Here is a 26,407-nt window from a genome sequence, read left to right on the forward strand (position 1 = left end):
GGGATTTAAAAGCCATGTAGATGTGGCATTTGGGACGTGTTATAGATACATATTATAATATTGGCTTTTCACAAATATTAAAATGGATTTTATATGTGTAATGTTGAAGTAACTTTGTCATAAAGATATAGTTTTTATTTCTGTTGTTAATTAAGCTTAGACATAGTAGTGAAATAGCTATGCTTGTGTTAAAATGCCTGCTTGGATGGGATAACATCCAGTGAACATAGGATGAGGACACTTGCTACAGATATGCTAGCTATCAGTACTCAGTGTCTGAAGACAGTGTGGACCAAGGCCCAAAACTGAAGAGGATGATAAAAATGGACTAAAATCATAACCAAGGAATATGCATGTTCTAAAAAGGTGGACCCAAGGAGAGGCCATGTAAAAATATGTAAACTAGTTTGGGGGAAAGTTTATTATGCATTAGGGTCTATGAATATGTAACAGGCTGATGTAAGGGAAAAGGTTAAATTTAAGGGGTATCTCCAAAGATAACACTGTGGTTTTTGCTGAGTGCCTAGATGCACCTGGCTGGAATAACCTTTGCTCTGTGGTCCTTGTCTCCTGTTGTCCTTTAGTAAACTTTTAAAATTTTCACAGGAGAGTGAGCGTGTTTTTCACAGACATGTTTAGTAGTGGCCTTGGCAGTGCTGACGGAATGGTTGCACTCAGTGATCTTAGCGGACTTTTCCAACCTTAATTATTCTGTGATTCTATTTCAAAGCCCAGCCTAAGCAGAGATGAGCACATCTATCGTGGATGTACAGGAGTACACCGCACAATTACAAAGGTGATGCACAGTGCATTGATGCCCCAGAGCACTATGGGTCCCAACTTGGGAAATACTGAGGAGCTTCCTAAATCTTTAATTGCAATCCTCACTTTTAATTGCACTGGATGTAATAGTGGGAATGATACAGTTCTGGAAGACAAAGTAATGTCTGTGTAAAGACACCTCTAGTTGATATTTATTTATTCTCTTTCCAAAGGCAGCTTTTTGAGCCATCCATCTCCAGCACTGAGTGCTCCAATACCATCCATAAAATGAGTTTCCACAATTTGCCTACAGGTAAGAATGAAATTAAGCCATTCCAGGCAAAGACAAGCAAAGAAAAAACACCAAACCCAAGCCCAAAATCCTCAGGGTCTAAGAATCACAAAGGGAATACAAAGCATTATAGTAGAGAAACAATTCCCACAGGGATAATCCTGTTTTTCACTGTACTCCCAGTAGCTGCAGCCACTGATGAGTGGGAATTGCTTTTTCTCTTTGTAATTCAGCATTTGGGTATGTGGATTTCACTGGTTTTATTTGAGTTCTGCTCCTGGTGGAAATGCTGGCAGTGCTGCAAGGCTGACAAAGACTGGAGGGCTTCAAGTGTGGATGTGATTTGGGTGCAAATGGACTTTATTGGCACCAGGGAATAACGAAAAAGATGCAGAGAAGAATGGAGGGGTTGAGGGAGTGATGGAGGGACAGTGGGAGAATGGGATGGAGGGATGAAGGGATGGAGATAGAGAGGAATGGAGGGATGAATGGAAAGATGGAGGTATGGAGAAATAGAGTGATGGAGGAATGAAGTGATGGAGAAACAGAGGGAGGAATGGAGAGAGGGAGGGTTAGAGGGACTGATGGCAGGATGGAGAAACAGAGGGATGGCAGAAGGGTTGGATGTCTGGCATGATGGATGGGGTGAAGGTGGAGGCAAAGCTAGAAAGGAAGATGGGATTTGGGGCTGGAACCCACCCTGGGAATCAGATTTCAGAAGAAGCTGTCAGCAGGAGGTGGCGGGGGGGGGGGGGGGTTTTTTGTTTGGGTTTGCAAATGAAAAAGGGGCGGTTTGGGTTTGCAACTGCAAAAGAGGCAAAAGGAAATAATAAAGTGTGTGTGTGTGTGTGTGTACATACATGTGCACACAGATGAGCAGCTCCCATATGTGTACACATGTGAGCAAGTATCTGTGCATGAGTGCATGCATATGGGAGCACACACATGTTGTCTCTGTGTCTGTCTGCTCATGGGTGCATCTGTTCACGTGTTCACATGCATGTGTACAGCATGTGCATATTTGTGAGACTGGACATGTGTGTGCACATCTGAGTGTATGTACACATGTGCATATGTGTGCATGCACGTGCACACAGGAATGTGCTTGTGCATACAAATGTGCATGTGCAGGATGGGCATATGTGAGTGGACAGACATGTCTAACTGTGTGTGTGTTCATATGTATGTGCATGTTCATATTTATGTCTGTGTGCATGTATGTGCTTGCATGTGTGAATGCAGGTGTGCATACCGTTGTGCATGTATGAGCACGGGGGTGCATTTTCAGTTGTTCATGTGCATGCTTGTGCATGTGTGTACAGGGCTGACTGTAGGGAAGGAAAATATAGGCTGGATATTAGGAAAAAGTTTTTCATGGAAAGAGTGATAAAGTACTGGAATTGCCTGCCCGGGGAGGTGGTGGAGTCACCATCCCTGGATGTGTTTAAAAAAGACTGGATATGGTGCTCGGTGCCATGGCTTAGTTGAGGTGTTGGGGCATGGGTTGGACTTGATGATCCTGAAGGTCCCTTCCGACCCAGTGATTCTGTGAATTCTGTGAATTTTGTGAATTCTGTGTATGTGTACAGGTTTGAGTATACGTGCATGTGTTTGGATGTGCTTGTATGTGTGTACAGTCATGTGTGTGAACACACGTGTGCACATCTGTGTGTACAAATGTCAGTGTGCACTGCATCTACACTTACATGAGAACCTGCATGTGTGAATGTGATTTGTGTGGTTTTGCATGTCCTTGTGCCTGTGTGCAGTTGACATGTGTGTGCATGTGCCCATATGCCTGTGCAGGTGTGTGCACACAAGAGTGTCTTGCATGTGTGTTTGTATTCCTGTGCATGAGTGTGTGCAGGTGAGTGACCATGCATGCATGTGCATGAACACATGGGCACCTTGCACATATGTCTGCAGGTATGTGACCAAGCATTTGTGTGTCTGCACACACGCATGTGCATTTCTTGCATGTTTGTGCTCTGGTGTGTGTCCTTGCAGTTACCTGCACACATACATGGGCATGTCTCCACATGTGTGCAGCTGTGTGTGACTGTGCAGATGTGTGCACACAAACACATGCATCTCTTATGTATGTGTGCAGGTGTGTGTGTGACCATGTCTTGCACATATGCGTGGATGTGTGTGATCAATTGTGCAGGTGTGTCCACACATGCATGTATATGACTTGCCCACATGTGTACAGGTGTGTGATGATGCACGTGTGTACACACAGAGGAGTGTTTGTGCACTGTTTGGCATGTATGTGTGCAGGTGTGTGACTGTGCAGGTGTGTCTGTCCAGGTGTGTGTGAAGTATGCAGGTGTGTGCACACATGGGCCACATGGGTGTGTCCCCTCATGTGTATGCAGATGTGCAGCTATGGAGGTGTGTGGCAGTGCAGCTGTGTGCACACACACGTGGGCTTTTTAAAATCTGTATGTGCAGGTTTCTGTGACCCTGCATGCAAGCGTGTGCACACAAGTGCCTTGTACATGTCTGTGCAGGCCTGTGACCAAGCATGTGTGCGCACACATGTATAGGTGTGTTTCACATGTGTTTGCAAGTGTGTGTGACTGTGCAGGTCTATGCACACACGTAGCCAAGTCTCACAGTCTCTGTGGCTGTGCAAGTGTGTAGCTGTGCAGGTGTGGGCACACACACGGCCATTCCCACATGTGTGTGCAGCTGTGTGGCTGTGCAGCTTTGGGCACCCCCATAGCTGTGTATCACACGCGTGTGTAATGCGTGGATGTGCAAGCATGGGCACACCCATAGCCGTGTATCACACGCGTGTGTAATGCGTGGATGTGGAGGTGTGTCGCCCGTGTGCGTGCAAGCCCCGCCCGCCTCCCCGCCCCCGGTGCGGGCGGAGCGCGGAGCTCGGGGCGGAGAGCGGTGCGGGGTTCGGAGCGTGGAGCGGTCGCTCCCGGCGCAGGGCCGCCATGGCGTGGCCCTGCATCACCCGTGCCTGCTGCATCGCCCGTTTCTGGAACCAGCTGGACAAGGCGGACATCGCCGTCCCGCTCGTTTTCACCAAATACTCGGAGGCCACCGAGCATCCTGCCGCCCCCGCGCCCCCGCCGCGCCCCGCGGCCCCCATCGAGACCCAGCCCGGCGGCGAAGCGGCTGCGGGGGCCGGAGGAGGTGAGCCGGCTCCCGGCCCCGCCCGGCCCGGCCCGGCCCCGCACGCCTCTCCCCCGGCCGACTCGGTCATGCGGCACGACTACAAGCCTTGGAAGGTGCAGCGGCCGGAGCCGAGCTGCAAGCCCAAGAGCGAGTACCAGCCCTCGGACACTCCCTTCGAGAAGGAGACGCAGTACCAGAAGGATTTCCGTGCCTGGCCTATCCCCAAGCGGGGCGACCATCCCTGGATCCCCAAACCGGGACCTTCCCCTGTCCTGGCCCTGGACCGCGCTCCCCTGGAGAAAGCGGCTCAGGAGAAGCGGCGGAAGGTGCACCTCCCTCCCGAGAAGAAGGAGGAACACCCCGAGGTGGAGGATGAGCATCCCAAAACAGTGCGGCCCGGGGATGGGAGAGAGAAGGGTCGGAAGAAGGCGGAGGAGGCGGGCGGGCAGCCGGCGGAGCCGAGCAGAGGCCGGGCGGCTGCCGATGCTGTCAACAGGCAGATCAAAGAGGAGGTGGCGGCAGGGGTCAGCTCGTCCTACAGGTGAGGAGACATATCCCCGGCTCCTCCCCGCCCCCCCCCCTCTTTTCCGTCTAGATCCCCAACCTGCCGGCCCCTCGTCAGCTCTTATCCAGTCCCCCTGTGCGCTTCTGTGGAGGAGCATCCCACCCTGTGAGTGAGGCTGTGAAACGTTCCGGGGGGCTTGCGGATTTCCTGCCCGGGGGGTGTCCTTAAATTCCCCATCTCTCTGAGAATCGATGATGGGGCAGTACGTATTGTGCAGGTAGTGAATACATGGCCACTTTTTGTTGGCAGTTTGTTGGATTTGGCAGCAGGTTTGAGTGTCTTTTGTTCCCTCCCCTCCAATGCATTCCAAAATTCAAAGACACCCTCCACCCTGGATTTCCATAGGGGTGATGTTTGGGGTCACCTCCGTGGAATGTGCAAGTCACCTCTGGTCCTTTCCAAGCACATCCCTGGCTGTCAGGCTGCAGCCAACCCAAAGGACCGGCAACCCGACCATATCATCGGGGGCCCATGCACGAATGGGATGCCCCAGGTGCAGAAGAGTCCCAGGAAGCATCTTAGGCTGGCCCACGCTCAAGACAAAGCATCCCAGGGATGCGCCAGGATGAGGGACATGCATCCTAGGCCGCTTGGGTGGGGCAGCCTTCAGATGCTGCCATGTTTTAATGCAGCGCAGCAGGGGATGACACATCCTTCTGTCCCCCCCAGCCAACTAGAAATGGATGCCCTTATTTCACTTCAGCAGTAGACCTTGTTTGGGATTCGGAGTGTGAAACTCCTTGCAGTGAGCTGCTGTTGTTTTTTTCTCTCCGGGTCAGGGCTTTCAATGTGTTGGGAATGCAAAAACAAGTGATGGGGTGGTTGCCCTGCATGTACGTTTGCAAGGAGGGTTTGCTGCAGTTGTGTTTTCCAGCACTTTCTTTGGCGGAGCCCACCACTGCCGAGGGCTGGGTGGAAGTGGCAATAGAGCAAAGCTGTGATGATTGCAGCCGTTTTGCTTTTCTCTATAGCTGTGTGAATGCTGAGCTATTTATGCCTCTGAATTATTTATTTCCTTTCTTGGGGAGATTAGAGGTGACATCTGGCCATCAAGCAGGTACTACATTCATGCAGATTTAGGATGAAGCTGGGACTTGACTCCTCTGTCCCACTGAGCAAAGCTGACAATCATCTGCTTTCCCCCCTGCCTAAGTGGGAAACAGTTCAAGCAGTGAGATTTTTGCTGTCATTTGGCATCAGTTCTTAACTCTCCCTGGGTAATGCTGGAGGCTCAGGTCCATCCAGGTGTGACGTGGTGCTTGGCTGAGACACAAGAAAGTGGCCAGGAATTTTGGGGGGCTCTGTTTTACAGAGTTGGAGAGTGTTGGGAAAGGAGTCTCTAGGAGTGACACAGCCCTTACATCTGCTGTGAACTGAGACTCAGCTTTTTGTCTTCTCCCCTTGTAATGTCTGGGCTCGTGCTGGAGATAGCAGGGCTAAAGCAGAAAGCTCTCCTGGATCTGGAGGGCTGATGTGTTGCTTCTCTTTCACTGCTACAAAGGATAATTGGACTTATTTGCATATGTAAATGCAGATTGCTCACCTTCCTATCCCTCCAGTCTGCTCCAGCAAATTCCTAAGGCACTGGGCTAGTATTCCTCCCAAAGAAAGGGGTTGGATCAGCAGGGATGTTAAATCTAAGAAGAACTAGAAGGATTCAGCTTTCTTTGTGTAGTTGTTGGCTTTCACAATATTCTTAGGGCTTCTCTTTCCACTTGGGAAAGTGTTCTCTCACTTCCATGTTTTTCTTCCTTGCTGCATATTGTAGAAGTATTTGCTCTGACACTCAGCCATAGAAGCGCCTCTTCATTAATGCATAAGTGATGTTTTGGCTAATTGTTCTAATTTTCTGTTCAAATTGGGCATCTTCTAAGTGTTGTTTATTGTTTAGATTCTTATAAAAAACCAAATTCTCCAAATCCTAATTACTGCCAAGAACCTGGCTGCTGACATGCTGGGTGGATATTGTATATCTTCAAGGATGGAGACTTACAGCCTATTGGGGCAGCCTTATGGGCCACCCAGCAGCCAAAAATTACCCCCTAATGGCCTCTTGCTAGAGAGGAGCAAGAGTAGCTCACATGGGGCTTTTCTTCCTTGTGCATGGATGAAGGCTCCCCATTAGCAGAGAGTGGGAGGGAGATTTCCTTACAGTCCTCTGTCACTGCTGCAAATCAGTGTTTCCAAGGCTGGGAAACAATTCCTTGGTGAAACCAAAGAGCAGGCCAGCAGTAGTTTTTAAGCTCACTCTGTCCCACTGGGTATTATTTCCATGTGAGGAATACCTGAGAGCATGAGATGGAGTCAGCAACCAGCCCAAGGTCATGGAGGAAGTCCATGCTAAAGGGAAGAATTCTCTGTTTTAACCTCTGTGTACCTAGAATATCACAGAGACCATGTGCCTGTGACCTCCTCCCAGGTACACACAGAGATACAGAGCAGAGGTGGTGCCTGGTGGTGATGGAGGTTCCTCCCAGCTAGAGGGATGAGGGATTTGTTTGTATTAGCATTTGAGCAAGAAGCTTTCAGTGAGGCCAGAGTGGCAGGACCATGGATGTCTGCCAGAGACTGCCTGTGCCCAGGGATCCTACAGAAAAAACAGAATTTATTTCCAGTATTTCTAGAATCTATTTATCTTATTCACAGTATTTACATTATTTATATTTATATATTTATATATTTATTAACTCTAATTTGTTAACTATTCAGTTATATATGGGATTTTTTTATGTACTTATTCCCACTTCTCTCACTGAGTGTGCAATGGTCAAGCAAGGTTCCAGCACTGAGGGGCTTCTTGCCTCAGTTTCCCTCCCTAGCACATGAGCTGCCTAAGTTTATAGGTAACCAAGGCAGGTTACCTATAAACTTAGGACCCCTTCTCTTTGGTCCTGCTTCTCAGGGTGGCCTGTGGACCCTGAAGGACCAAGGACCAGGAAATCCTTCAGTCAGGTCAGTGACAAGCCCCATGGAAAGCCACTGGTGGTGGGTTAAGCTGTTTCTTGTTCAATTCTGTGAGGGCTTTATCTGTATGGGTGAGGGGATTTCTCCTCTTGAACTTCTGGATGGGATGGGCAGAGCATTTCTCCCTGGTGCACCAAAGGATGGAGTGGGCTGGACTTGACTCTGGCGGTTTGGGATCAGAGAGAACAAGCAACAAAATATGCTCGCAGTGTCATTTGCTGGTGGATGCGAAACAATTAAAAGCACATTTGGCAAAAATAAAAGAAGGAATGAATCAATACTTTCCATTATTATCTGGAAATTATGGGGAAAATGACAGAATTTGGTGTTTCTTGGGTGTTTTTCCCCCCCTTCTTCTTTGTCTTGCATTCTGCTTCTTTTGTTACCTTTATTCCCTGAAAAAAAAGATACAAAACTGAAAGGAACCATTTTATCCCCTTTGTAAGGTATCAAAATGAGTACTAAGAGAATTAATTTCCCCCTGAGAAGTAATATTGTGAAACCAGATTTAATTTTTTTTTTACCAAACCAATTATTTTTTCCCTCCCACCAACTTCCTTTCCTAGCAGAGGGAACAAGACAATAAAGGCTTCAATGGAAAATTTTGGACTGCCTCTAGTATTAATGAATCGCCTGTTGCTAATGTTCTGTCATTCATCTTAAACCCTGGAGGTACTAAAGATGTGGAGCAAATGAGAATTTGTAGTAGCTATAGAGATGAATGAGTCAGCACTGGAGACTTGCTGCCTGGTTTTCAGAGATACAGCAGAGATAATTTAGGGAGGGATATCCACACAGGAAGGCTGGACCAAGATACAAAAGGGCATGAAATTCATACTCCTCCTTGTTCTGAAGACAGGCTAGGAGAGCTGGGGGTGTTCAGATTGGACAAGAGAAGGTTCTGGGGAGACCTTAGAGCCCCTGCCAGTGCCTAAAGGGGCTCCAAGAGCCAGAGAGCGGCTTTGAGCAAGGGTCTGGAGGGGCAGAACAAAGGGGAATGGCATCCCACTGTCAGAGGGTAGGGTTAGAAGGGATATCAGAGAGAAATTCTTGGCTGTGAGGGTGCTGTGGCCCTGGCACAGGTTACCCAGAGAAGCTGTGGCTGTCCCATCCCTGGAAGGGTCCAAGGCCAGGTTGGACGGGGCTTGTAGCAGCCTGGTCTGCTGGAAGGTGTCTGTGCCCATGGCAGAGGAGTGGAACAAGATAAGGTTTAATGTCCCTTCCAGCCCAAGCCATTCTGTGTTCCTGTGATTTTATCTAACGTATTCTTGAAAATCTTCAGTGGAGGGCATCTCCTATCTTGGTGAAAATGCCAATAACACTGCTTATGCTGTAAGATGGGAAATTTTCCATTGCCTTCTGAAATTTCTGATCAGAGCCATAGCGATGTCTGTACTAGTAAATTTAAAGAGTCCCAGGACACATTCCTGGGTGTGGAAACATCATGTACACTCCAGTTCCTAGAACTGTCCCTAGCCCTCTTCTCACACTGAGTTTGGTAGCACACACTCCCAAGCCAAGAACTTATCCCTACAATCAGATTGGATGCAACCACCTTGGTTTTAGAGGTTAAAGAGGTTTAACAGCATGAGTGAGGGCTATCCCAGACTCCGCTGCTGGAGAACATTCCTGGGCAGATACCATTCTCCAAATCCTTGTTGTTTCAGCTATGAGAGTGTTTATTAAAGTAACCATGTAGGCAGATGGATCCAATTTTCTCAGGTGGAAGGGAAGGGGCAGAATGTTCTCTTCCATCCAGAATAGGCTGTTCAGAGAGGTGTTTGGCAGCTCTGGCAAAGGCTGAGCTCTGTCTCAGGGGTCACTTGATACATACCTTTAGTAGCAGGAGGAGACACAATGTCTGCTGAAACCACAGGGACCGGTTGTATGAGTAACTAATGACTAATGGCCCTGGTGTTTATGAAGACACAGAGCATGGAGATGGATGATACAGGCTTTGTTGGTCCTGCATGGCCTCGGTTTTGGTAGTGCAGGTGGCTTCTGTGAGAATCTGCTGGAAGCTTCCACCATATCTGGCAGAGCCAATCCCTGATGGCTCTGAGGATGGACATGCTGCTGGCCAAGCCTGGGCCAGTTAGAGATGTTGGTAACGCCTTTGTGATAACATATTTAAGAAGAAAATCAAAACAAAGTGGGCACAGTTCTTTTGTAGCCAGAGAAAAGGAGGAGGGGAGAACATGTGAGGGAAATGACATGGAGACACCAAGGTCAATGGGGGAGGAGGTGCTCCAGGTGTCAGAGTCAAGATTCCTCTGCAGGCTGTGGTGATGTCCATGGTGAAGCAGCTGTGCCCCTGCAGCCCATGGGTATCTGTGGGGGATGCAGAGATCCACCCGCAGCCCATGCCAGAGCGAGTGGATGCCTGGAGGAGGCTGTGATCCAGTGAGAGACCTGGTGGAGAGAGGGCCCCTGCTTCCAGGCTGGAGCAGCCTGTCCTTGGAAGACTGCGCACCATGGAAGAGTGGCCCATGCTGCAGCAGTTTTGGGAGGAATGTTTTCCCATGGAAGATGCTCACATTGCAGCAGTTTTGGGAGGACTGGTGCTCGTGAGACTGGAACCATGCTGGAGAAGTTCACAGAAAACTGTCTCCTGTGGGAAGGGACGCCATGACGTCGCAAGAGAAGGACTTCTCTCCCTGAGTAGTGGAAGAAAATCTTGGGTGATGAACTGACCAAAACCCCCACCCACTGTCTCCCTGAGCTGTTGGTGGGAAGGAGGAAGGGGTTGGGGTAAAAGGTGTTTTAAGGGCTTATTTTACTTATCATTATCCTCCTCTGACTTTGTTAGTAATAAATTCATTTTTTACTTCTAAGTTGAGCTTGTTTTGCCCTTGGAGTGTTTTCTCTGAGTCCTTATCTTAACTCTTGAACCCTTAATTTAATTTTTTTTCCTCTCCTCTTCCTAGTTGTAGCAGGGGAGGGTGAATGAGCGAGCATCTGTTGTGGTTGCCTGTCATTTGGCCAGTGTCAAACCACAACACACAGGCAGAGAGCTATTCTGCCACACTCTTGATCTCCTCTGGATGTAGTCCAGCAGTTGAGAAAGACCAGTGGTGTCTTCAAATTGAGGACACTTGCAAGTAGGTAGCTCCAAGTTGGAGTATGTGGCAATGTATTCCCTGCAGTCAGTTCAAGGTGGACAACGTCCAGCCCCAAAAGCCAACGGGGAGCTGCTCAGCATTGTAGGTAAAACTGAATTTTGCTGTTTTGACTATGTGCAAAGTGGAGCTGGTCTGTGCGTGCCTTAGGACATGGTAGAGCAGGAGGAAGAGATGGAGGTGGCATTCAGGTGATGGAGTCAACATGCTTGAGCAATTGTTCCTCTGCTCCTGCTCAGCTGGGTCACCTCAGAGAGACCTTCAGGACATGGAGCTGGATGGGACCCTCTGAACCTTGAAGTCCAATTATCTGGTTTGTTATTTAGTCTTTATGAGTAACACCCAAGGCTCTGTCTAAGGAAATGCAGAATTTTTAGTTGCATTATGCCAGCAGGAAGGCTGTGCCAAGACCTCAGTCTCTGATGATTTGCAACTCGTTTACAGTCTGGGCCAGTGGACAGATTGTAGTTTGCTGTATTTGGTTTATTTCTCTCTTGTATTTTTTTCTGTTTTATTGGCATACTTAGTGACTTTCCCCTGTCCAAATGTCACTGCTCAGTGTCTCCAAATACAGTATCCACATCGTTTGGCTCTGTAGCTAGGAAGCAAAAATTTTTACTTCCTGGTATCAGCCTTGTCTCTCTAGCTCTTCCTAGATGAAATCTCTTTTTCTTAAACAGAGATGGAGACTATTGCCCTTTGGAGATGAGGTCCCTATTCCTACTGAAGACTCACGAGTCATGTTTGTGGGCATCACAGATTCATTATGAATCCCTCATTCACTCTTTGATACCAAGGATGTCCATACTGTTCTCCTACTTCTCCTTCTTAGGCAGTTACATCCTGTAGCAAAAAATTCTGGTGATTAGTACCAAGCCTAGAATTAACTACTAATTTTCATTCCATTTTGAACATGTCAGTCAAAGTCAATCACCTCCTTCCTCTGTGATTTCTCAATTCTCCTACACATTGGTGCTCCCATTACATTGTCACTAGGAGGTGTCATCAATGTTGCCCTACTTTTTTAGTGCCAAAATGTTAAACACTGCTAACCTTCTTCCAGGCTGCAGCTCAGCTTTCCAATGTTCATCACTGTCATTTCCCTTGCCTGGTTTCCCGTTCTGCTGATGTTCATGTTCACTGGCTTAATTAATGATTTCTCACATGGCCCTGGATAAAATGCTTTGCTGAAACCAAATAGATTTTCACATTTTGTCTGTTAAGTCAGTTGTCGTGTCAAAGGACGTCACACACATCTCTCCTCCTCCCCTTCCACACACATCTGTGTCTGGTGAGACCACCAGCTTCTTTGGGATGCAGGAGCTGATGCTGTAGGGCAGATCCCACTTGTCCTTGGTGGCTTCAAGCCACCACTGTAACACAAAGTAAATAAAGAGGAGAGAGATCAACTAATTTAGATTACCCATCCTTTCTTTTTTCAAATAAATCACTAAGACATATATTGTTACAAATATGTCTCCTCTTGCATTTAGAGCATGACCTTTCCTTTTCCTGTCTCTGACTAGCTAAACAAGCTTTCTAAGTACTTCTGCACTCAATCTTGCATCAATCTCACTGTTCTTTGCTCTGAGCTAAATGTGTGTATATATATATATATATGTATATGTGTGTGTGTGTGTGTGTGTGTATGTTTACATATAATATTTGTATGGGGTCATTGGTTAAGCCTTGCTCCACTGGGGCAAGAGCAGGGATGCTCTTCTGCTGTCATGGTCAGTACCAGCCAGGAGGGAAAGGGCCATTTTAGGACAGTTTTATAGAATGGAATTTTTATTTCTCTTGTTGTATAACTGAATATTCTGGACATCCTCCCAATGTTCTTTATATATATATATATGTATGTATGTATGTGTGTGTGTGTATGTATACATATATATATATATATGTATGTATAAAAATTATTTGTAATGATATATAATGTATTTCTATATATTAATATATTTTATATACTAACATTTTATATATTGTGTTTATATCTATGTATATCTATTTGTATATATTATTGAAATACTATACACACAAACTGGGCTGTTCACCAAGTTACTCCTTTAGCCTCCAACTCATTTCTTCTCCCCAAATCCAGCATTGCAGGTGTTCTATTGCAAACACATTTTACTTTCTATTAATAACTGATTTATTTTGATTAATAGCTCATATATGGTGTCCAGTATTGTAAGATAAGTGTCTTTTCTGTTTGCCATCTCTTAGAGGTGAGGCAGTTTCTTCTGTTAATTGGGCAGTTTTCTTAATCTCTTCCACAAACCAATCCTCCCTCTGGGAAATATCTGCTGTTAATGGGCCATTGAGTGTCACTGCATGACTGATAAAATTACAGGATCCCATTGTGAGATGCCCAGAGGGAGGAGCCAAACATTCCGAACTGGATATAATCTGAGATTTTGGGACACCACAGCAGACTTTTCCACTGGATTCCTAGAGGAAGACCAGGTCCACCACTGGACCTTCAGAGGAAAACGACACCCTTCTACAGGATCACTGCTTCAACAGAACCACATCTGCCACTCCAGTAGGACTGCAGCCACAATTCCAATTGGACTGCTCCCAACACTCCAACCAACAGGGTGTCAGGTCGTATTCTGACTCTGTCAGTGTTGGTTTGTATTACTGCCTTTTTTTTTTTTTTAATTTTGTTCCCTGATAAAGAACTGTTATTCCTGCTTCCATACCTTTGCCTGAGAACCCCCGTAATTTCAAAATGAGTAGAATTCAGAAGGAGGAGGTTTATATTTTCCATTTCAGGGGAGGTTTCTGCCTTCCTTAGCAGACACCTGTCTTTTCAAACCAAGACGTATGGCAAACTATTTTTTCAATCAGTAATTTCTTTTTGGTCAAAAAGTGCCTCCAGCTGAGGGGACCCTGCAGCTCTTTGCACACACAGTGTGTATATGGATAGGCTGTTGGTGCTTTGGTGAGTTGGCTGCAAGCTGTGCTTTTAACATTACAAAATAGGAGATTTTGGTGCTGAGAAGGTGGGAAGACTGTTATTCTTTAAGAAAAATTATGAATGTTTTTAAATGTTAAAACTTTATATTTTTAAGAATTACTTTAAAAATAAGATTTATGTTTTTTTTAATTTTAAACTGGTTTTTAGTTATTTGAAGTTTTTTGTTTGGGTTTTTTTTTCTGGGGGGTGGGTGGGGTTGTTTGTTTGGTTTTTTTTTTTTTTTTGGTGGAGCTGTGATTCAACCTGGAGAAGAGAATGTTTTGTGGAGACCACACAGCACCTTGCAGTGTCTGAAGGGGCCTACAAGAAGTTAGAGGGGCACTATTCATCAGGAACAGTAGTGACAAGATAGGGTGGAATGAGTTCAAATGGAAGTAGAGGAAATTTAGGTAAGATATTGGGAAGAAATTCCTCCTTGTGAGGTGGTGAGGCCCTGGCACAGGCTGCCCACAGAAGCTGTGACTGTACCATTTCTGGAAGTGTTCAAGGTCAGGTTGGATGGGGCTTGGAGCAACCTGGTCTAGTGGAAGGTGTCTGCCTGTGGCAGGGGTCATAATGAGATGATTTTTAAGGTCCCTCTCATTCCAAGACATTCTGGGATTAATTAATTAGATTAGTTAGTATATAGCTTCACTACAGAAGGCCATGGGGTTTTTAAGATCACCACCTTCTGTTTTTTCCCCTTTCTGAGCAGCAAAGTACCTGCACAGCATCAAATATCTTTAACCCTTTTAAAACACAAGAAAAAAAGAGCAACAGCCAAGCACCATTAGTCAGGCACCAGCAACCTTGCAAAGTATTCCAGTGAGAAATCTCTGTCTGTTTTCTAATTCAGCATCTGCAAGGTTGGGCAGATGAACACCCTGTGAGAGCTAATAGTGTCTTTGTGCTAGATGAATGGGAAAAAAAGAGGTTATCCAGATGCAGGAGAAGGAATTTCTTCAGACCTGATTGCTGAGCTTCAGGCTTCTTCCCAAATTTCATTTTGCCTTTCACCTTGAAGGCTCTTGTGCAGGGAGATTTGACTGAAAGGAATCAGCATCACATGCTGATGGGTTGGAATCACAGGCAGGGATGTGAATTCTGACTGGTCCCATTCCCAGGCTGAGGCAGCAGTGGGGTTGTGGTTAGGTTATTGGATGAGACTTCAAAGGAAAATCTGCAGATGCCTTCAGGATGCCATTTCACCACACAGGTGTCTCCTCTCTTTTCTCACATCCATTTTGACTGTAGTTCCATCACTGTGAGCCTCAGTAGGAAGTTGAAAGGACCCTGGGTATCTTGCAAACTCTTTTGCAGCCTGAGCCACACTTTTTCCACCAGTGCATCAGAACAGACTAAACAGTGAAGTTCCTAAAACTAGAGAGGGAATTAGCCGACAAGGTCTGATTATTCCAGTGTGCTGGATTTGTGAACACCAGCTTGCTGAGTTGCAGATCAGGACTCTGAACACATTTCATGCTCTTGTTATTTGGATATAAATGGATGTGAAAAAAATGTGAGATGAGAAAGGAAAGGTGGGATTGAAGGTTGCCCAAGCAAGATCCTATGAAGATATGAAAGCCCTGGATTGGGTTTGCCATGTCTGTGTGACAGCCCCTAGCCAGGTATCCTGTGCATCCAGCTGACAAAGGCATGGGTCTTGGCCAAGCAGCAGAGCTTTGTCACAGTGTCAGTCAGCAGCTATGGCAACTCACACAGAAGATTCCCAGAGAGAGATGTGTTGCTAAGCAGCCCAGTGGAGGGAGGACACAAGAAAAATCATGTGTTCCCTTTGGGAAACTGGGATGGGTTTTTGAAGGAACATCATGCAGAGTGCAGGGAAAGTGGCATTGAAAGTTGCAGTGATTGAGCCTCCCTTGATGGGTAAAAGCTTCTCACAGCACAGCAGCACTGGAACAAAGCTTGGAGCAGGATCACAGAATCACAGAATGGTTTGGGTAGAAAGGGTTCTTTGGGCTCATCCAGTTGCACCTCATGCCATGGGCAGGGACATCTTCCACTAGACCAGGTTGGTCCAAGCCCCATCAAACCTGGCCCTTAACACTTCCAGGGATGGGGCAGCCACAACTTGCTTTAAGGGGAAAGGTGATTTCCTGGTGTCTCATAGAAATTCTCCCATGGCTCTGTGTAACCCACAAGGGTGAGAGGGTCTGCAGCATTTGGCTGGTGTGAATTCTGGGATGACACAGGACAGGTTGTTTCAGCCATTGACTGTCTGTAGCATTTCCAGAAAGCCAGCCAGCTTTCATAGGAGATACAAAGGTCCATTGGTTGACCCTGATCCCAGAGCATGGGATGAATTGAATGTGTTCTTGAGATTCTCCCCAGCCCTATTTCCCAAGATTCTCTTTCATGCTTGTTCCAGGACTGCATACTAACATGGCATGCTGATCCCTGTACATGGAGGATTTTTATCCTCCCAAGATAGATTTCTCTTTTATGACCAGTTGCAATTTGTCTCCCTGGCTGCTCTGAAAATTGGAAGCACATCTGTTGCCTTAGAGGATGGTTTTCTAACTGGGTTTCTGCTAGTACCTCTAGTCTTGGCAGTATTTTTGGTAAGTGTTTGCAAAGGCCAGCTTCTTCTAGAACAAAGATCTTGCAAGGTGGTGCCATGTCCAAAGCTGGCAGTGAATAACTGATAGATGTTTCTTTAAATTTAAGACACTGTGGTTGCAGCCAGACGTGTCTGTCCAGCCCTTCCTATCTCAATCTTTGGTCTTCCAGTGGGTCTTGATATCTAGTAGTTCATCAGTGGTGACACATATATCATCATCTTTCTCACACCCTCTTGGGCAGTAGGGGTTCTCCAAGGAGTTAGTGCTGGGATCTAGTAACCAGGCTTTGGACTATGTCACACTGATGTTTGATATGGAAATTGGGTGGGAAGTCCAACTGGATGATTGTGTAAAATTGGTCTTTTCACGTCAGGCTTAGGACATGATGCAAAATAGGAGGAAACAGAGGCTTGTCTTGTAATTATGGCCTGGGAAGAGTGAAGATGTGAAGGTGGTGCACTGCTGTACCCCACTTTCATACCCATGTTGCTCTAATGAGGGGTGCTGTAAGCACTGAAATAGAGGCTGTATTTTGTTTTAAGGTCTCCAAACACTTGCAAACAGTTCCAATTTAACCTGGTCCCCAGTCTGGATTTCAGCAAATACCACATTCCAGCCCATAGAAGCATTCCTGGGTGCTAGAGTCTGGCAGTGTCCAGGTTCAGGGCTATGCCCTTGACATAGAAACTGCATTCATGTGCTGTGCAGAAGGGGAAATGAGGGGAATCACCATGACCTCAATTGCTGTGCACACTGCATCCTTCTTTGCTGTGTGGAGACATCCCATGGGAAGCTGCACAGGTGCTGGAAATGTGTTCAAGCTTCCACAGGAACAAAAGTGATCAAGGATATTCTACTTATTACTTATTATAGGAAATTACTGTATAAAGTTCAGCTTAAGATCTTGTGGAAGGAAAAAACACTTGTTTATAAAATATATAAAAAACTAGATTTTTCCTCTTTTTCCTTGGATTTCATTCATTTACACTCACTCTGCAGGTAGAGAGATGTCCATGTTCAGGTGATCTGACAAGGATCACTGGTGGACAGCCTGAGGGACGCCAGATTTTGAGTTCTTACATCATTCCTTGGGTTTTTTTCAGCTGGTGACTACAAATCCAGTTTTGCGCGGGTCTTTCATATCACTTAGGGGTTATTTATCTGAGATTCATCTTTGAATAGCCCATTAGTAGGACTCTGACACTGAACACATCCAAGGATGGGGCAGCCACAGCTGCTCTGGGCAACCTGTAGCCAGGACTATACAAGGAAGAATTTCTTCCCAATATTCCATCTAAGCCTGCCCTCTAGCAGTGGGAAGCCACTCTCCCTTGTCCTGTTCCTCCAGACGCTTGTCCAAAGTCGCTCTCCAGTTCTCTTGGAGCCTCTTTAGGTGTAGGATGCCTTAAGTATCCAACAGGCAATTTACATTTGCACGATGTTCCTCCTGTAATTCTAACTGGTACTTTGTGTAGTGGTTTTGGTTTGCCAATTTCAGATTTCCCCAATTTTGAGATTTCCCCAATGGCTGATGAGTGTGGTGGGCTTTAGTGCTGGCCAATCACCAGTGCATTCACTTCCTGTTGTGAGACAGGATTAGGAGAAAGGCAAAGCAGGCTCAAAACTTTAAAAGGATATAAAGAAAAATTTATTAAAAGTAACTAAAAGAAAAAAGTAGTAAAAATCAAAACAAGCCCTTCAGAGCACTTCTCCTTCCCCCACCTTTTCTTTCCCACTGACAATGTAAAGAAACAAAACCTAAAATTTCCAGTTAATTTACCACCTTTATATATATATATACATATATATATATATATAGTCTTTCTTCAGTTCACTTAGAGAAAGAAGTCTCTCTTGTTAATGTTATGGAGATTCTCCACAAGAGGAAAGAAAACAGTCCTCTTGTGGCTCTCAATTTCCTCACCAACAGCAGCTACCCAGGGAACCCTGCCATCGTGAAGTCCTTCCCATTTCCACAAGCCTTCCCACAGCTTGTCAACTGGCCACGTCAACTTATGGGGTATTGTTTTAAAGATGAGCTGTTCAAAGGCAAAAGTTCTCATAATCTAAAATCATCTTAATCCCTGGGAATAGAGATCTTCTTCTCCTGAAAGCACAGAGCTACTCTTCTCTCTTTCTTTGCTCAAACTTCTCATGGGATCATAGCCGTTTCAACATCTGCTACTTTAACATGGAGGCCTTCACTCAAAATAAATTTGAATACTTTTATTTCCCCATAGTTTCATGTGTTATAAGGAAAAAGAGTCCTTTCTCCATAGCTTACAAGAGGATTTCAGCTCCCAAAATAAGATACATGGAAAGGATGTAACATTTTTCCACATTAGTCAAGACTTGGGTAGATTTTTTTTTTGTTCAAGTTTTGGTTTTGTACTTCAGCAGTCATTGACCAGAGAAGGTTCTGAGGACACCCATTAAAGAGGCCAGGAGTGCAGCAGTCATGGTCATTGCAGGAAGCTGGAAAGAATGGAATGGTTTTGGAAGAGAGAAATGGATTATTTTTGCATCTATGAAATGCAACAGTGGGTTAGGATCTTTGCATCTATGAAATGTAACAGTGGGTTAGGATGCTCAAATCTGCTGCAGTCAAGAGGAGCAAAACTTGGATGTCAAAAGTTAAAAATGTATTAAGTGCATTGCTGGACAAAGTCCAAGGGATAGTGTGCATCTCTGGAGATGCCAGGAAGATATATCCACAGTCCCTCTCTGTGAATCTAGAAGAAAGAAAAATCATTATCAATCATTCTCTGCATTGATTTTTTGTCTGCAGTGACCTTGATGCTGCTAGCTTTTCTTTATGCTCCCCAGGGCATAGGTTGGATCAAGCAATTAGAATTTTAATAAAAGCTGCCTGGGTGTATGTGTGGTGACATTGGATTTCTATTATTTTGGTGGCTTCTGCTTATCATCAGTCGTTGTCCCACTATCCTCTCTCCTCCCTCCCATCCTCTCAGTCTTCCATCCCATGCTGGACTCCAACTGTTGGAGTCTTACGCCATGTTGGACCTTGTGTATTTTGGCAACCAAGACAAATAACTTGTTAGTGGACGCACAGCCCCCTCACATTCATGTTGATTTGAAATTAAAAGCATCATTGCATGACAGCAGAGCTTAATGTGGGACACTGAACCCACCCTGCCTGGCTGGAGAACACTTCACGATGTTCAGAAAGTATGTGGATGTGGCACTTGTAGTCAGGGGTTAATAGCGGGCCTGGCAGTGCTGGGGTAATGGTTGAACTTGATGATCATAGAAGTATTTTCAAATATAAATGATTTTATGATTCTATGACTCAAGAGCAGGCTTCATGCAGCTGTTGCAGACATTAATGGAAAACCATTCAGGGCAGGATCAGGATTTGGCCAAACAGGGCAGAGTACAGCCAAGCATCACCCCACTGAATTGCTTTAGCAATGACAGCTTCCAAGCAATCATTTTCCCATGCTCCTTTGGGTTGATTTTTTTTCTTGGTTAGCATGTTTGGGGTTTCTTTTTGCAATGCAAAATTGAATTATTACTAAATATAAACATTTTATGAACTGCTTTGGGAGGTGAATTATTTATGGGAAGGGAAGGAGCCTTTCTGCTCTGTCAGTTGCAGTAAGTATCAATCCAAGAGTGTGTTTAAAGCTTGGATGCTCTGCCTGGGAGACAAGAACTCTGCCTTTTTCCATAATCTCTTCTCTCAATTAAATACCTGCTTAATACATTTGTCCCTAGTATGTTTTAGTTTTTGATTAATTTTGGAAGAAATCCAAAGGAAGAAGTATTTGTAGATCGCCTCATTTTCAAATGAGACAAATAGTTTACCCAGCAGGATACAAATGGCTTGGAGAGGCTGTAAACATCTGCTGTGTGCACTGTGCACTGTAAGAAGTGCATTGTAACAACAAATCCTCCTCCTAGTTCTTCACAGAAGAGTTATAAAAGTGGTGCTTCGATTTTTTAGTTCCTAAATTTACTGCCTGGGAGCTTCTTTTTCTTTAAGAAAGGGATTGCTGTGCACACTTTTGTGTGCTGGCAGCTGGGTTTGGCAGGTACGTCTGGCATGGGTGATGCATGCGGAGACTGTGCAGTGGAGAAATATTTTTATTCAGTTCTATGTTAATGGTACCTTTCTTGGGAAGTGGGTTTCTATTTTCCAGATATGTTTTTAAGGTTATTTACATCCACATTAGAATGGCACCGTGATCTAGTCCAGGTGTCACATCAGCATCCCTGCAGCACTGTCTCTAAGCATGCGGCTCATTTGCAACCTCCTCTAGATGTTTCAGGCTGGGCCTGGAGGTGCCAAAAGACCCCGGGACATCAGATCCCTGAGTGGTAACATCCCATCAGCTTCACAAATCATGGCAATGCAAGATGCTCCCCAAAATGGGAATAGGATCTGAGTCTCTTGAGTGTTTCTGTGGTTTTCTCCCAGCCTGTGCAGCTTTCCAGGCTTTGATTGCTGCACACAATATTTCTAAAGCACCTTTGCTGGCACAGACAGCTGTGCACATAGCTGTGCACATAGGATTTTTCTTCTTATGCGTGTGTGAATGGTGTGTCTCCCTGATATTTTTGGTGTGCTCAGCATGATGCTTTTGATGGAGCACAGTGGGGCCCTCTAGACATGAGCACCTTTGATATAAAGACACAACCCATGAGCACCTTTGATATAAAGACACAAGCCATTTGGTCTGACCTTTGCTTTCAGAGCTTTACATTCTATGCAAACACTGGAGGAGCCCTTGAAAATAACAAATCAAATATCAAACAACTTTTCTTCCACAACATACTTTCTCACCGTTTTCTATATAAATCTTTCCTACTGTCATCCCAATCCTTTTTTTATTACACTGTGACAGCTTTGGTGTGGACAGCATGGTACATGCAGAGACCACTAGTTGCCTTGTTCACTCATATCAGTCCTTGTTTTTAAGTAGTTAGGAGGAGATTCCACAATAGAGCCATCTTTTCCAGTGCCTTCTGCTGTCTCTTCCCCATACTTCCCCAAGGCAGCTTTGGTGGTCCTAGCATTTACAGATCTGGTACCATGGGACTAAACCAAGTTGTTACAGAGCTGGAGTCAGCGAGTCCTCCCCATTACATTACTGATGTTTAAGTGACCCTGGCAGTTTCCCAAGCTTGGGGTAGAAACATGCAGAGCATTTTTTTATTTCCTGAAATTCATCTAAATTTAGGTCTTCCTCTGGTAGGGATAGCTTCTAAAGAAAGATATGTTAATTGAAGTGGATTGAACTGAGTATTACACTGTTAAAAGTGATAAACTTTAATGGCCCTTATTCTGCTCTCCATTACAGCAACACAGTCCCAGTGACTTGTGCTGGTGTGTTGTATGGTTTCCTAAAAAAAAAATGCATGGTCATCCTAAGCTTTGTCTCTTCCCAAAGAAGCTTTCCCAACTCCTAGTTCTCCCACATTGTCCCCTAAAACTGTCTGCTCATCCCACTTTAGTCACAGAGTCACAGAAGGGTTTGGGTTGGAAGGGACCTTAAAAGACCACCCAGTTCCACCCCTTGCCATGGACAGGGGTACTTTCCATTAGACCAGGTTACTCCAAACCTATCCAGCTTGGTGTTGGATGCTTCAGAGATGAGGCAGCAACAGCTGCTCTGGGCAGCCTGTGCCAGGGCCTTACCACCCTCACAGGGAAGAATTTCTTCCTAATATGTAATCTAAATCACCCTGCTTTCAGTTTAAGCACCTTCTGCCTTGTCCTAGATTTTCATGGTGCTTTTTAGAATAACTTTCCTCACAGTATCCAGGGCAATTTCAATGGAATAATCCACATTTCCTCTCCAGTAATTCCACATATGTTGTGCAAACTCTGCACCTTAATGTCTACAGCACAAACCAATTTTATAACTGGATTTTGAAGCCTTTGCAATAACACAGCATGTAAGGGTAAAGATGGGAGGGGAAATCCAACTCAGCCTTTCTCTTAGCTCAGTAATCCTTTATCTTAAATTCTTTGCTTAAGTCTCAGCTTTCTTCTTTCATCTACTTAGTTGACAATCAGATCTGTTATGGTTTTTCCAGTTAAAAAGAATTACAGCCTCTTAATTTCAACTACAGAAACATTCAGTGGCAGCATTGCACAGGAAGGCATCAATTGACAAGCAGAATTCAGTCAAAGCCAGTGACTGGCTTGTCATTTTTGAATGTTAAAAATTATTTTAGATTCATTATATATGTAACATTTTGTAAAGAAATAGGGCAACCTCAAATACACACATGAAAGCATGGCAGAGGCAGCTGATTGGACCAAATGTAGGCTAATCTGCATTCCTCCACATCTGTATTGCATTATTCAAGGCTGTATTGTTGTCATACTACCTATGTTGTGTGTAGCACGTCTCACTGTCCCTGGCATGTGTTACACACTTGGGACGTGGTTGGAAATGGGGAAATGCAGCTCACCAAGCTGCAGAAATTTTTGCTGTGGAATAGTCATCCTGTTGGGCCTGGCACCTAGTGGACAGATTGAAGGGTTTTCTGGAGGGTAGGTCTTGCAAAAAATACCTGCCACAATATTTTTATTACTATGCATTTTATATAGTATTTGTAAATATTTATGTAGTATATAAAATTATGTATTTTATTAGTATTATGTTTTTTAATTATTATTTATTTGTATAATAAATATAAACAATTACCTGGTCTGGGAAAGCTGATCTACTTGAAAATATCCCTGCTCATTTCAGGGAAGGTGACAGATGATATGATCTTTCCCTTCCAACACAAACTATTCCATAATTCTGTGATTTTAAACCTCTGTACAATGGAACTACCACTAGAAGACATGCCTTGAGAATGGATAAAGCATCATGGATTTGAATTCTCCTTCCTTTCTAAGAATAAGATACTATGCACAAAAAGCATTTATAAATACAAGAAGTTTGGATTATATGTCTGTATTTGACTTTATACACTAAAATATGATAAAACTGGGTGTCTTTGGACTTTCAGCATGTGATTTGCTTTCACAGGAGGTACTTTTGGCTTGGAGGCTCTAAGATGTTAAAACATAAGATCACTTACATGGTACCTTCTTGTTACAACCCCAAGTTCAGTGATCGAACAGAAAACACGAGGTTATCCTGTCTGCTTGGTCTCTGAGCTGAGCTGCAGGCTTGTCTACTCTGTAGGCATCCATGGTGGTGAGAGCAGTTAGAGCTGTGACCTCATTGCAGTATCTCCCTCAGCTCTGCAGGGTCACTGAAGGTGGATGCAGGGATAATGCCAGGCAACTGCAGAGTTAGATGATAAATGTACCTTCCACGAGCAGTATGGACAGAAGAAGTAGCTGCTATTCAAAACTCTCTTTGCATTGGACTTTCAGCCATGTGTCACTGCTCCAGCCCAGTGCAAGGAAAAATTTCATTACCACAGGGTCAAGGCTCTGGGGAGACCTTAGAACCTCTTCTAGTACTTAAAATGGCTCCAAGAGACAGAGAGGAACACTGGACAAAGAGTGACAGGATGAGGGGGAAATGCTTTACACTGGCAGAAGGCAGGGTTAGGTGGGATATTGCGAAGAAATTCTTCCCTGTGAGGGTGGTGAGGCCCTGGCATGGGTTGCTCCCAGAAGCTGTGGCAGCCCCATGCCTGGAAGTGTTCAAGGCCAGATTAAATGGTGCTTGGAGCACCCTGGTCTATTTGAAGGTGTATCTGCCCATGGCAGGGGGCTGGAATAAGATCGTTTTAATGTCCCTTCCAACCCAAACCATTCTGCAATTCTGTGATGCGGCGGTGTGGCAGGAGCTGCCGAAGCCACCGCCTTCCTGAGAGCGTCTCCTCGAGAAGGGGATAGCTCAGTGCACCGAGCACACTCACCACACCATGTTATTTGAAGATCGACAGAGAGAACAGCTGACAGGAGGGGTTCTTTGTATGGTATTCCAATGACCTTTATTAAGAGTACACTGAAGAGAACCAGGGACAAAGAACAAATGAGGGTCCAGGGTTATATACAAGACAATGGAGGTGAGAGTGTTGGATCTGAGGGCCAATGTGCTGAGGGGACGGATGGTACAGAGGCGGGGTAGAGGGTAACAGCTAACTGGGATTCAGGGGGGGAGCTGCAAGGAATGGGGACCAGTAGGGGAAATGGGAGTGGGGAACATTCTAGAACTGGGGAGGGAAAAGGGATGACATAACTTGGATCATTAATATAAAGGCACAAGAAACTCTGGGAGAACATCTCTTTGTGTCACCCTAACTTAAAGGGGTGTCTCTTCCCAAGGCATCCTGCCTAAGCATCCCCTTCTATGTCTTGGGATGCAACACTGTGATATTCTGGGTATTAACTTTGCCATAGGACTTCATTTATTGCTTCTCTACTTAGCAGAGCTTTCTATAAAGTCTGGGAAGAGGGGTTTCCCCAGCAATCCCTGCCCAGCACTATGAGAGTAATTGGAACTCCCCCTAGAAGTGTGAATGGACACTGGTGCAGGTTTCCTAGGGAAGCTGTGGCTATCCCATTCCTGAAAGTGTTCAAGGCCAGGCTGTGTGGGACTTGGGGCAACCTTGTGTATTGGCAGGTGTCCCTGCCTATGGCAGTGCAATTGGAATGACATGAGTTTTAAGATCCCTTCAACCATTCTGGTATTCTATGAATTTGGACCAGAGGTGTTGTCAGTGGTGCTAATTAGTGAGATGCACTTGTCCTTTATCTCCTTGGGCAGTAGCTCTTCAATTCTTTAACCAACCATCTGTCCCGTCTTTGCTGAAAGTTGATGCCTTTGGCATCTCTCCTTATCCTGCTGCTGGATCTCCCTCAAGGGCTGATGACATTGAGTTTGTGAAATGCAATGGCTTCATTTCACCTTAAAAAGCTTATTTTCCTAGCACATTTTGCTGCACCAGATTCTCCTCTTACAAGTCATGTAATGGATTCACATGTATTAATTCATAGCTTTTGCAGTATGAAGCTCTGATTCAGGAAGTATTTTATTGTCCATATTTACCTCTGTAGAGCAGCTAAGGGCCACTGTGCATATGCTGAAGTTTTCTGATGAACTGAAATAATGCATTTTTAGTTCATCTGGAATTTGTGCCTTCAGACACTTTAAATGAGGTGCTGAAAACATCTCTCTGCCAAGAATCCCACTAGAACCAAAGGTTCACAAGGCCATCAGATCAGGGTTGTTCAGCCTTGGCACAGGCTGCCCAGGGCAGTGGTAAAGTCTCCATCCTGGAGGGATTTAACACAGATTTAACAGGGACAGATAGTTATAGCACCTGGAAACATGGGTTAGTGGTGGGCTTGGCAGTGCTGGGGGACTGGTTGGACTTAATAATCTTAGAGGATTTTTCCATTCTTAAAGATTCAGTGATTCATCGTGCCCTTTCTGCTTGGGGATGAGCAGAGGCAGGCAGCTGCCAGTTTCTCTGCCTCCCATCAGATATTTGTATTACTTCATTGAAACTGAACTGCACTGAAAAATCTTTGCACTTAGAGAAGAATTTCCAATGCTGTATTGTCTTTGCAATTTCTTCCACTTTTCCTAACATGAAGATTTCTTCTTAAGGGTTTTTATTCCTGGGACCCTTATAGATGAGCCTACTTAATTCACGTCTGTATTTCTGTGCATTTCTGTGTGTTGTCTTGAACAGATAGTCAGATATGGGATGCTCTTTGGCCCAGCAAACTCTCAAAAGAGCACTTTGGCTCTATTATGGATCAAGTGAGAGCATTAGACAAGCCCTGCCTTAGGTTCAGATGTTTGGCAGCAGCTTTACTCAGGGGACCCACAGCTAAATTGCTGTGTCTTGCAAGTTCTTAAGAATGGCCAATCAGGTCTACTATAAAATATGTTATTTATTGAAAACCAGAAGCTTAGCGGATGAAAGGCCTTAAACAGAGTTACTTACTACACAGGATAAAACAAAAGACTACTACTAGATTACATAAAACAGTGCATGATATAAATGTATCTATGTTATAGCTAGCAAAGAAACAGTATAGATTAGGAGTCAATGTAACTTACCACCAAT

General features: G+C 45.0%; 1 protein-coding gene across 1 annotated transcript in view; it reads left to right on the plus strand.

Moving 5' to 3' along the window:
- Positions 1 to 4,005: 4,005 nt before the first annotated feature.
- The window catches only part of MAP6 (microtubule associated protein 6), a 38,121-nt gene continuing 15,719 nt past the window's right edge, over positions 4,006 to 26,407 (plus strand). Inside the window, exon 1 of the mRNA XM_041422403.1 lies at positions 4,006 to 4,730. Coding sequence (XP_041278337.1) covers positions 4,006 to 4,730 — 725 coding nt within the window. The remainder of the gene's footprint in view (positions 4,731 to 26,407) is intronic.

Source organism: Onychostruthus taczanowskii, unplaced genomic scaffold, assembly GCF_017590055.1.
Source record: "Onychostruthus taczanowskii isolate IOZ18803 unplaced genomic scaffold, ASM1759005v1 scaffold73, whole genome shotgun sequence".
NCBI classification, from domain to species: domain Eukaryota; kingdom Metazoa; phylum Chordata; class Aves; order Passeriformes; family Passeridae; genus Onychostruthus; species Onychostruthus taczanowskii.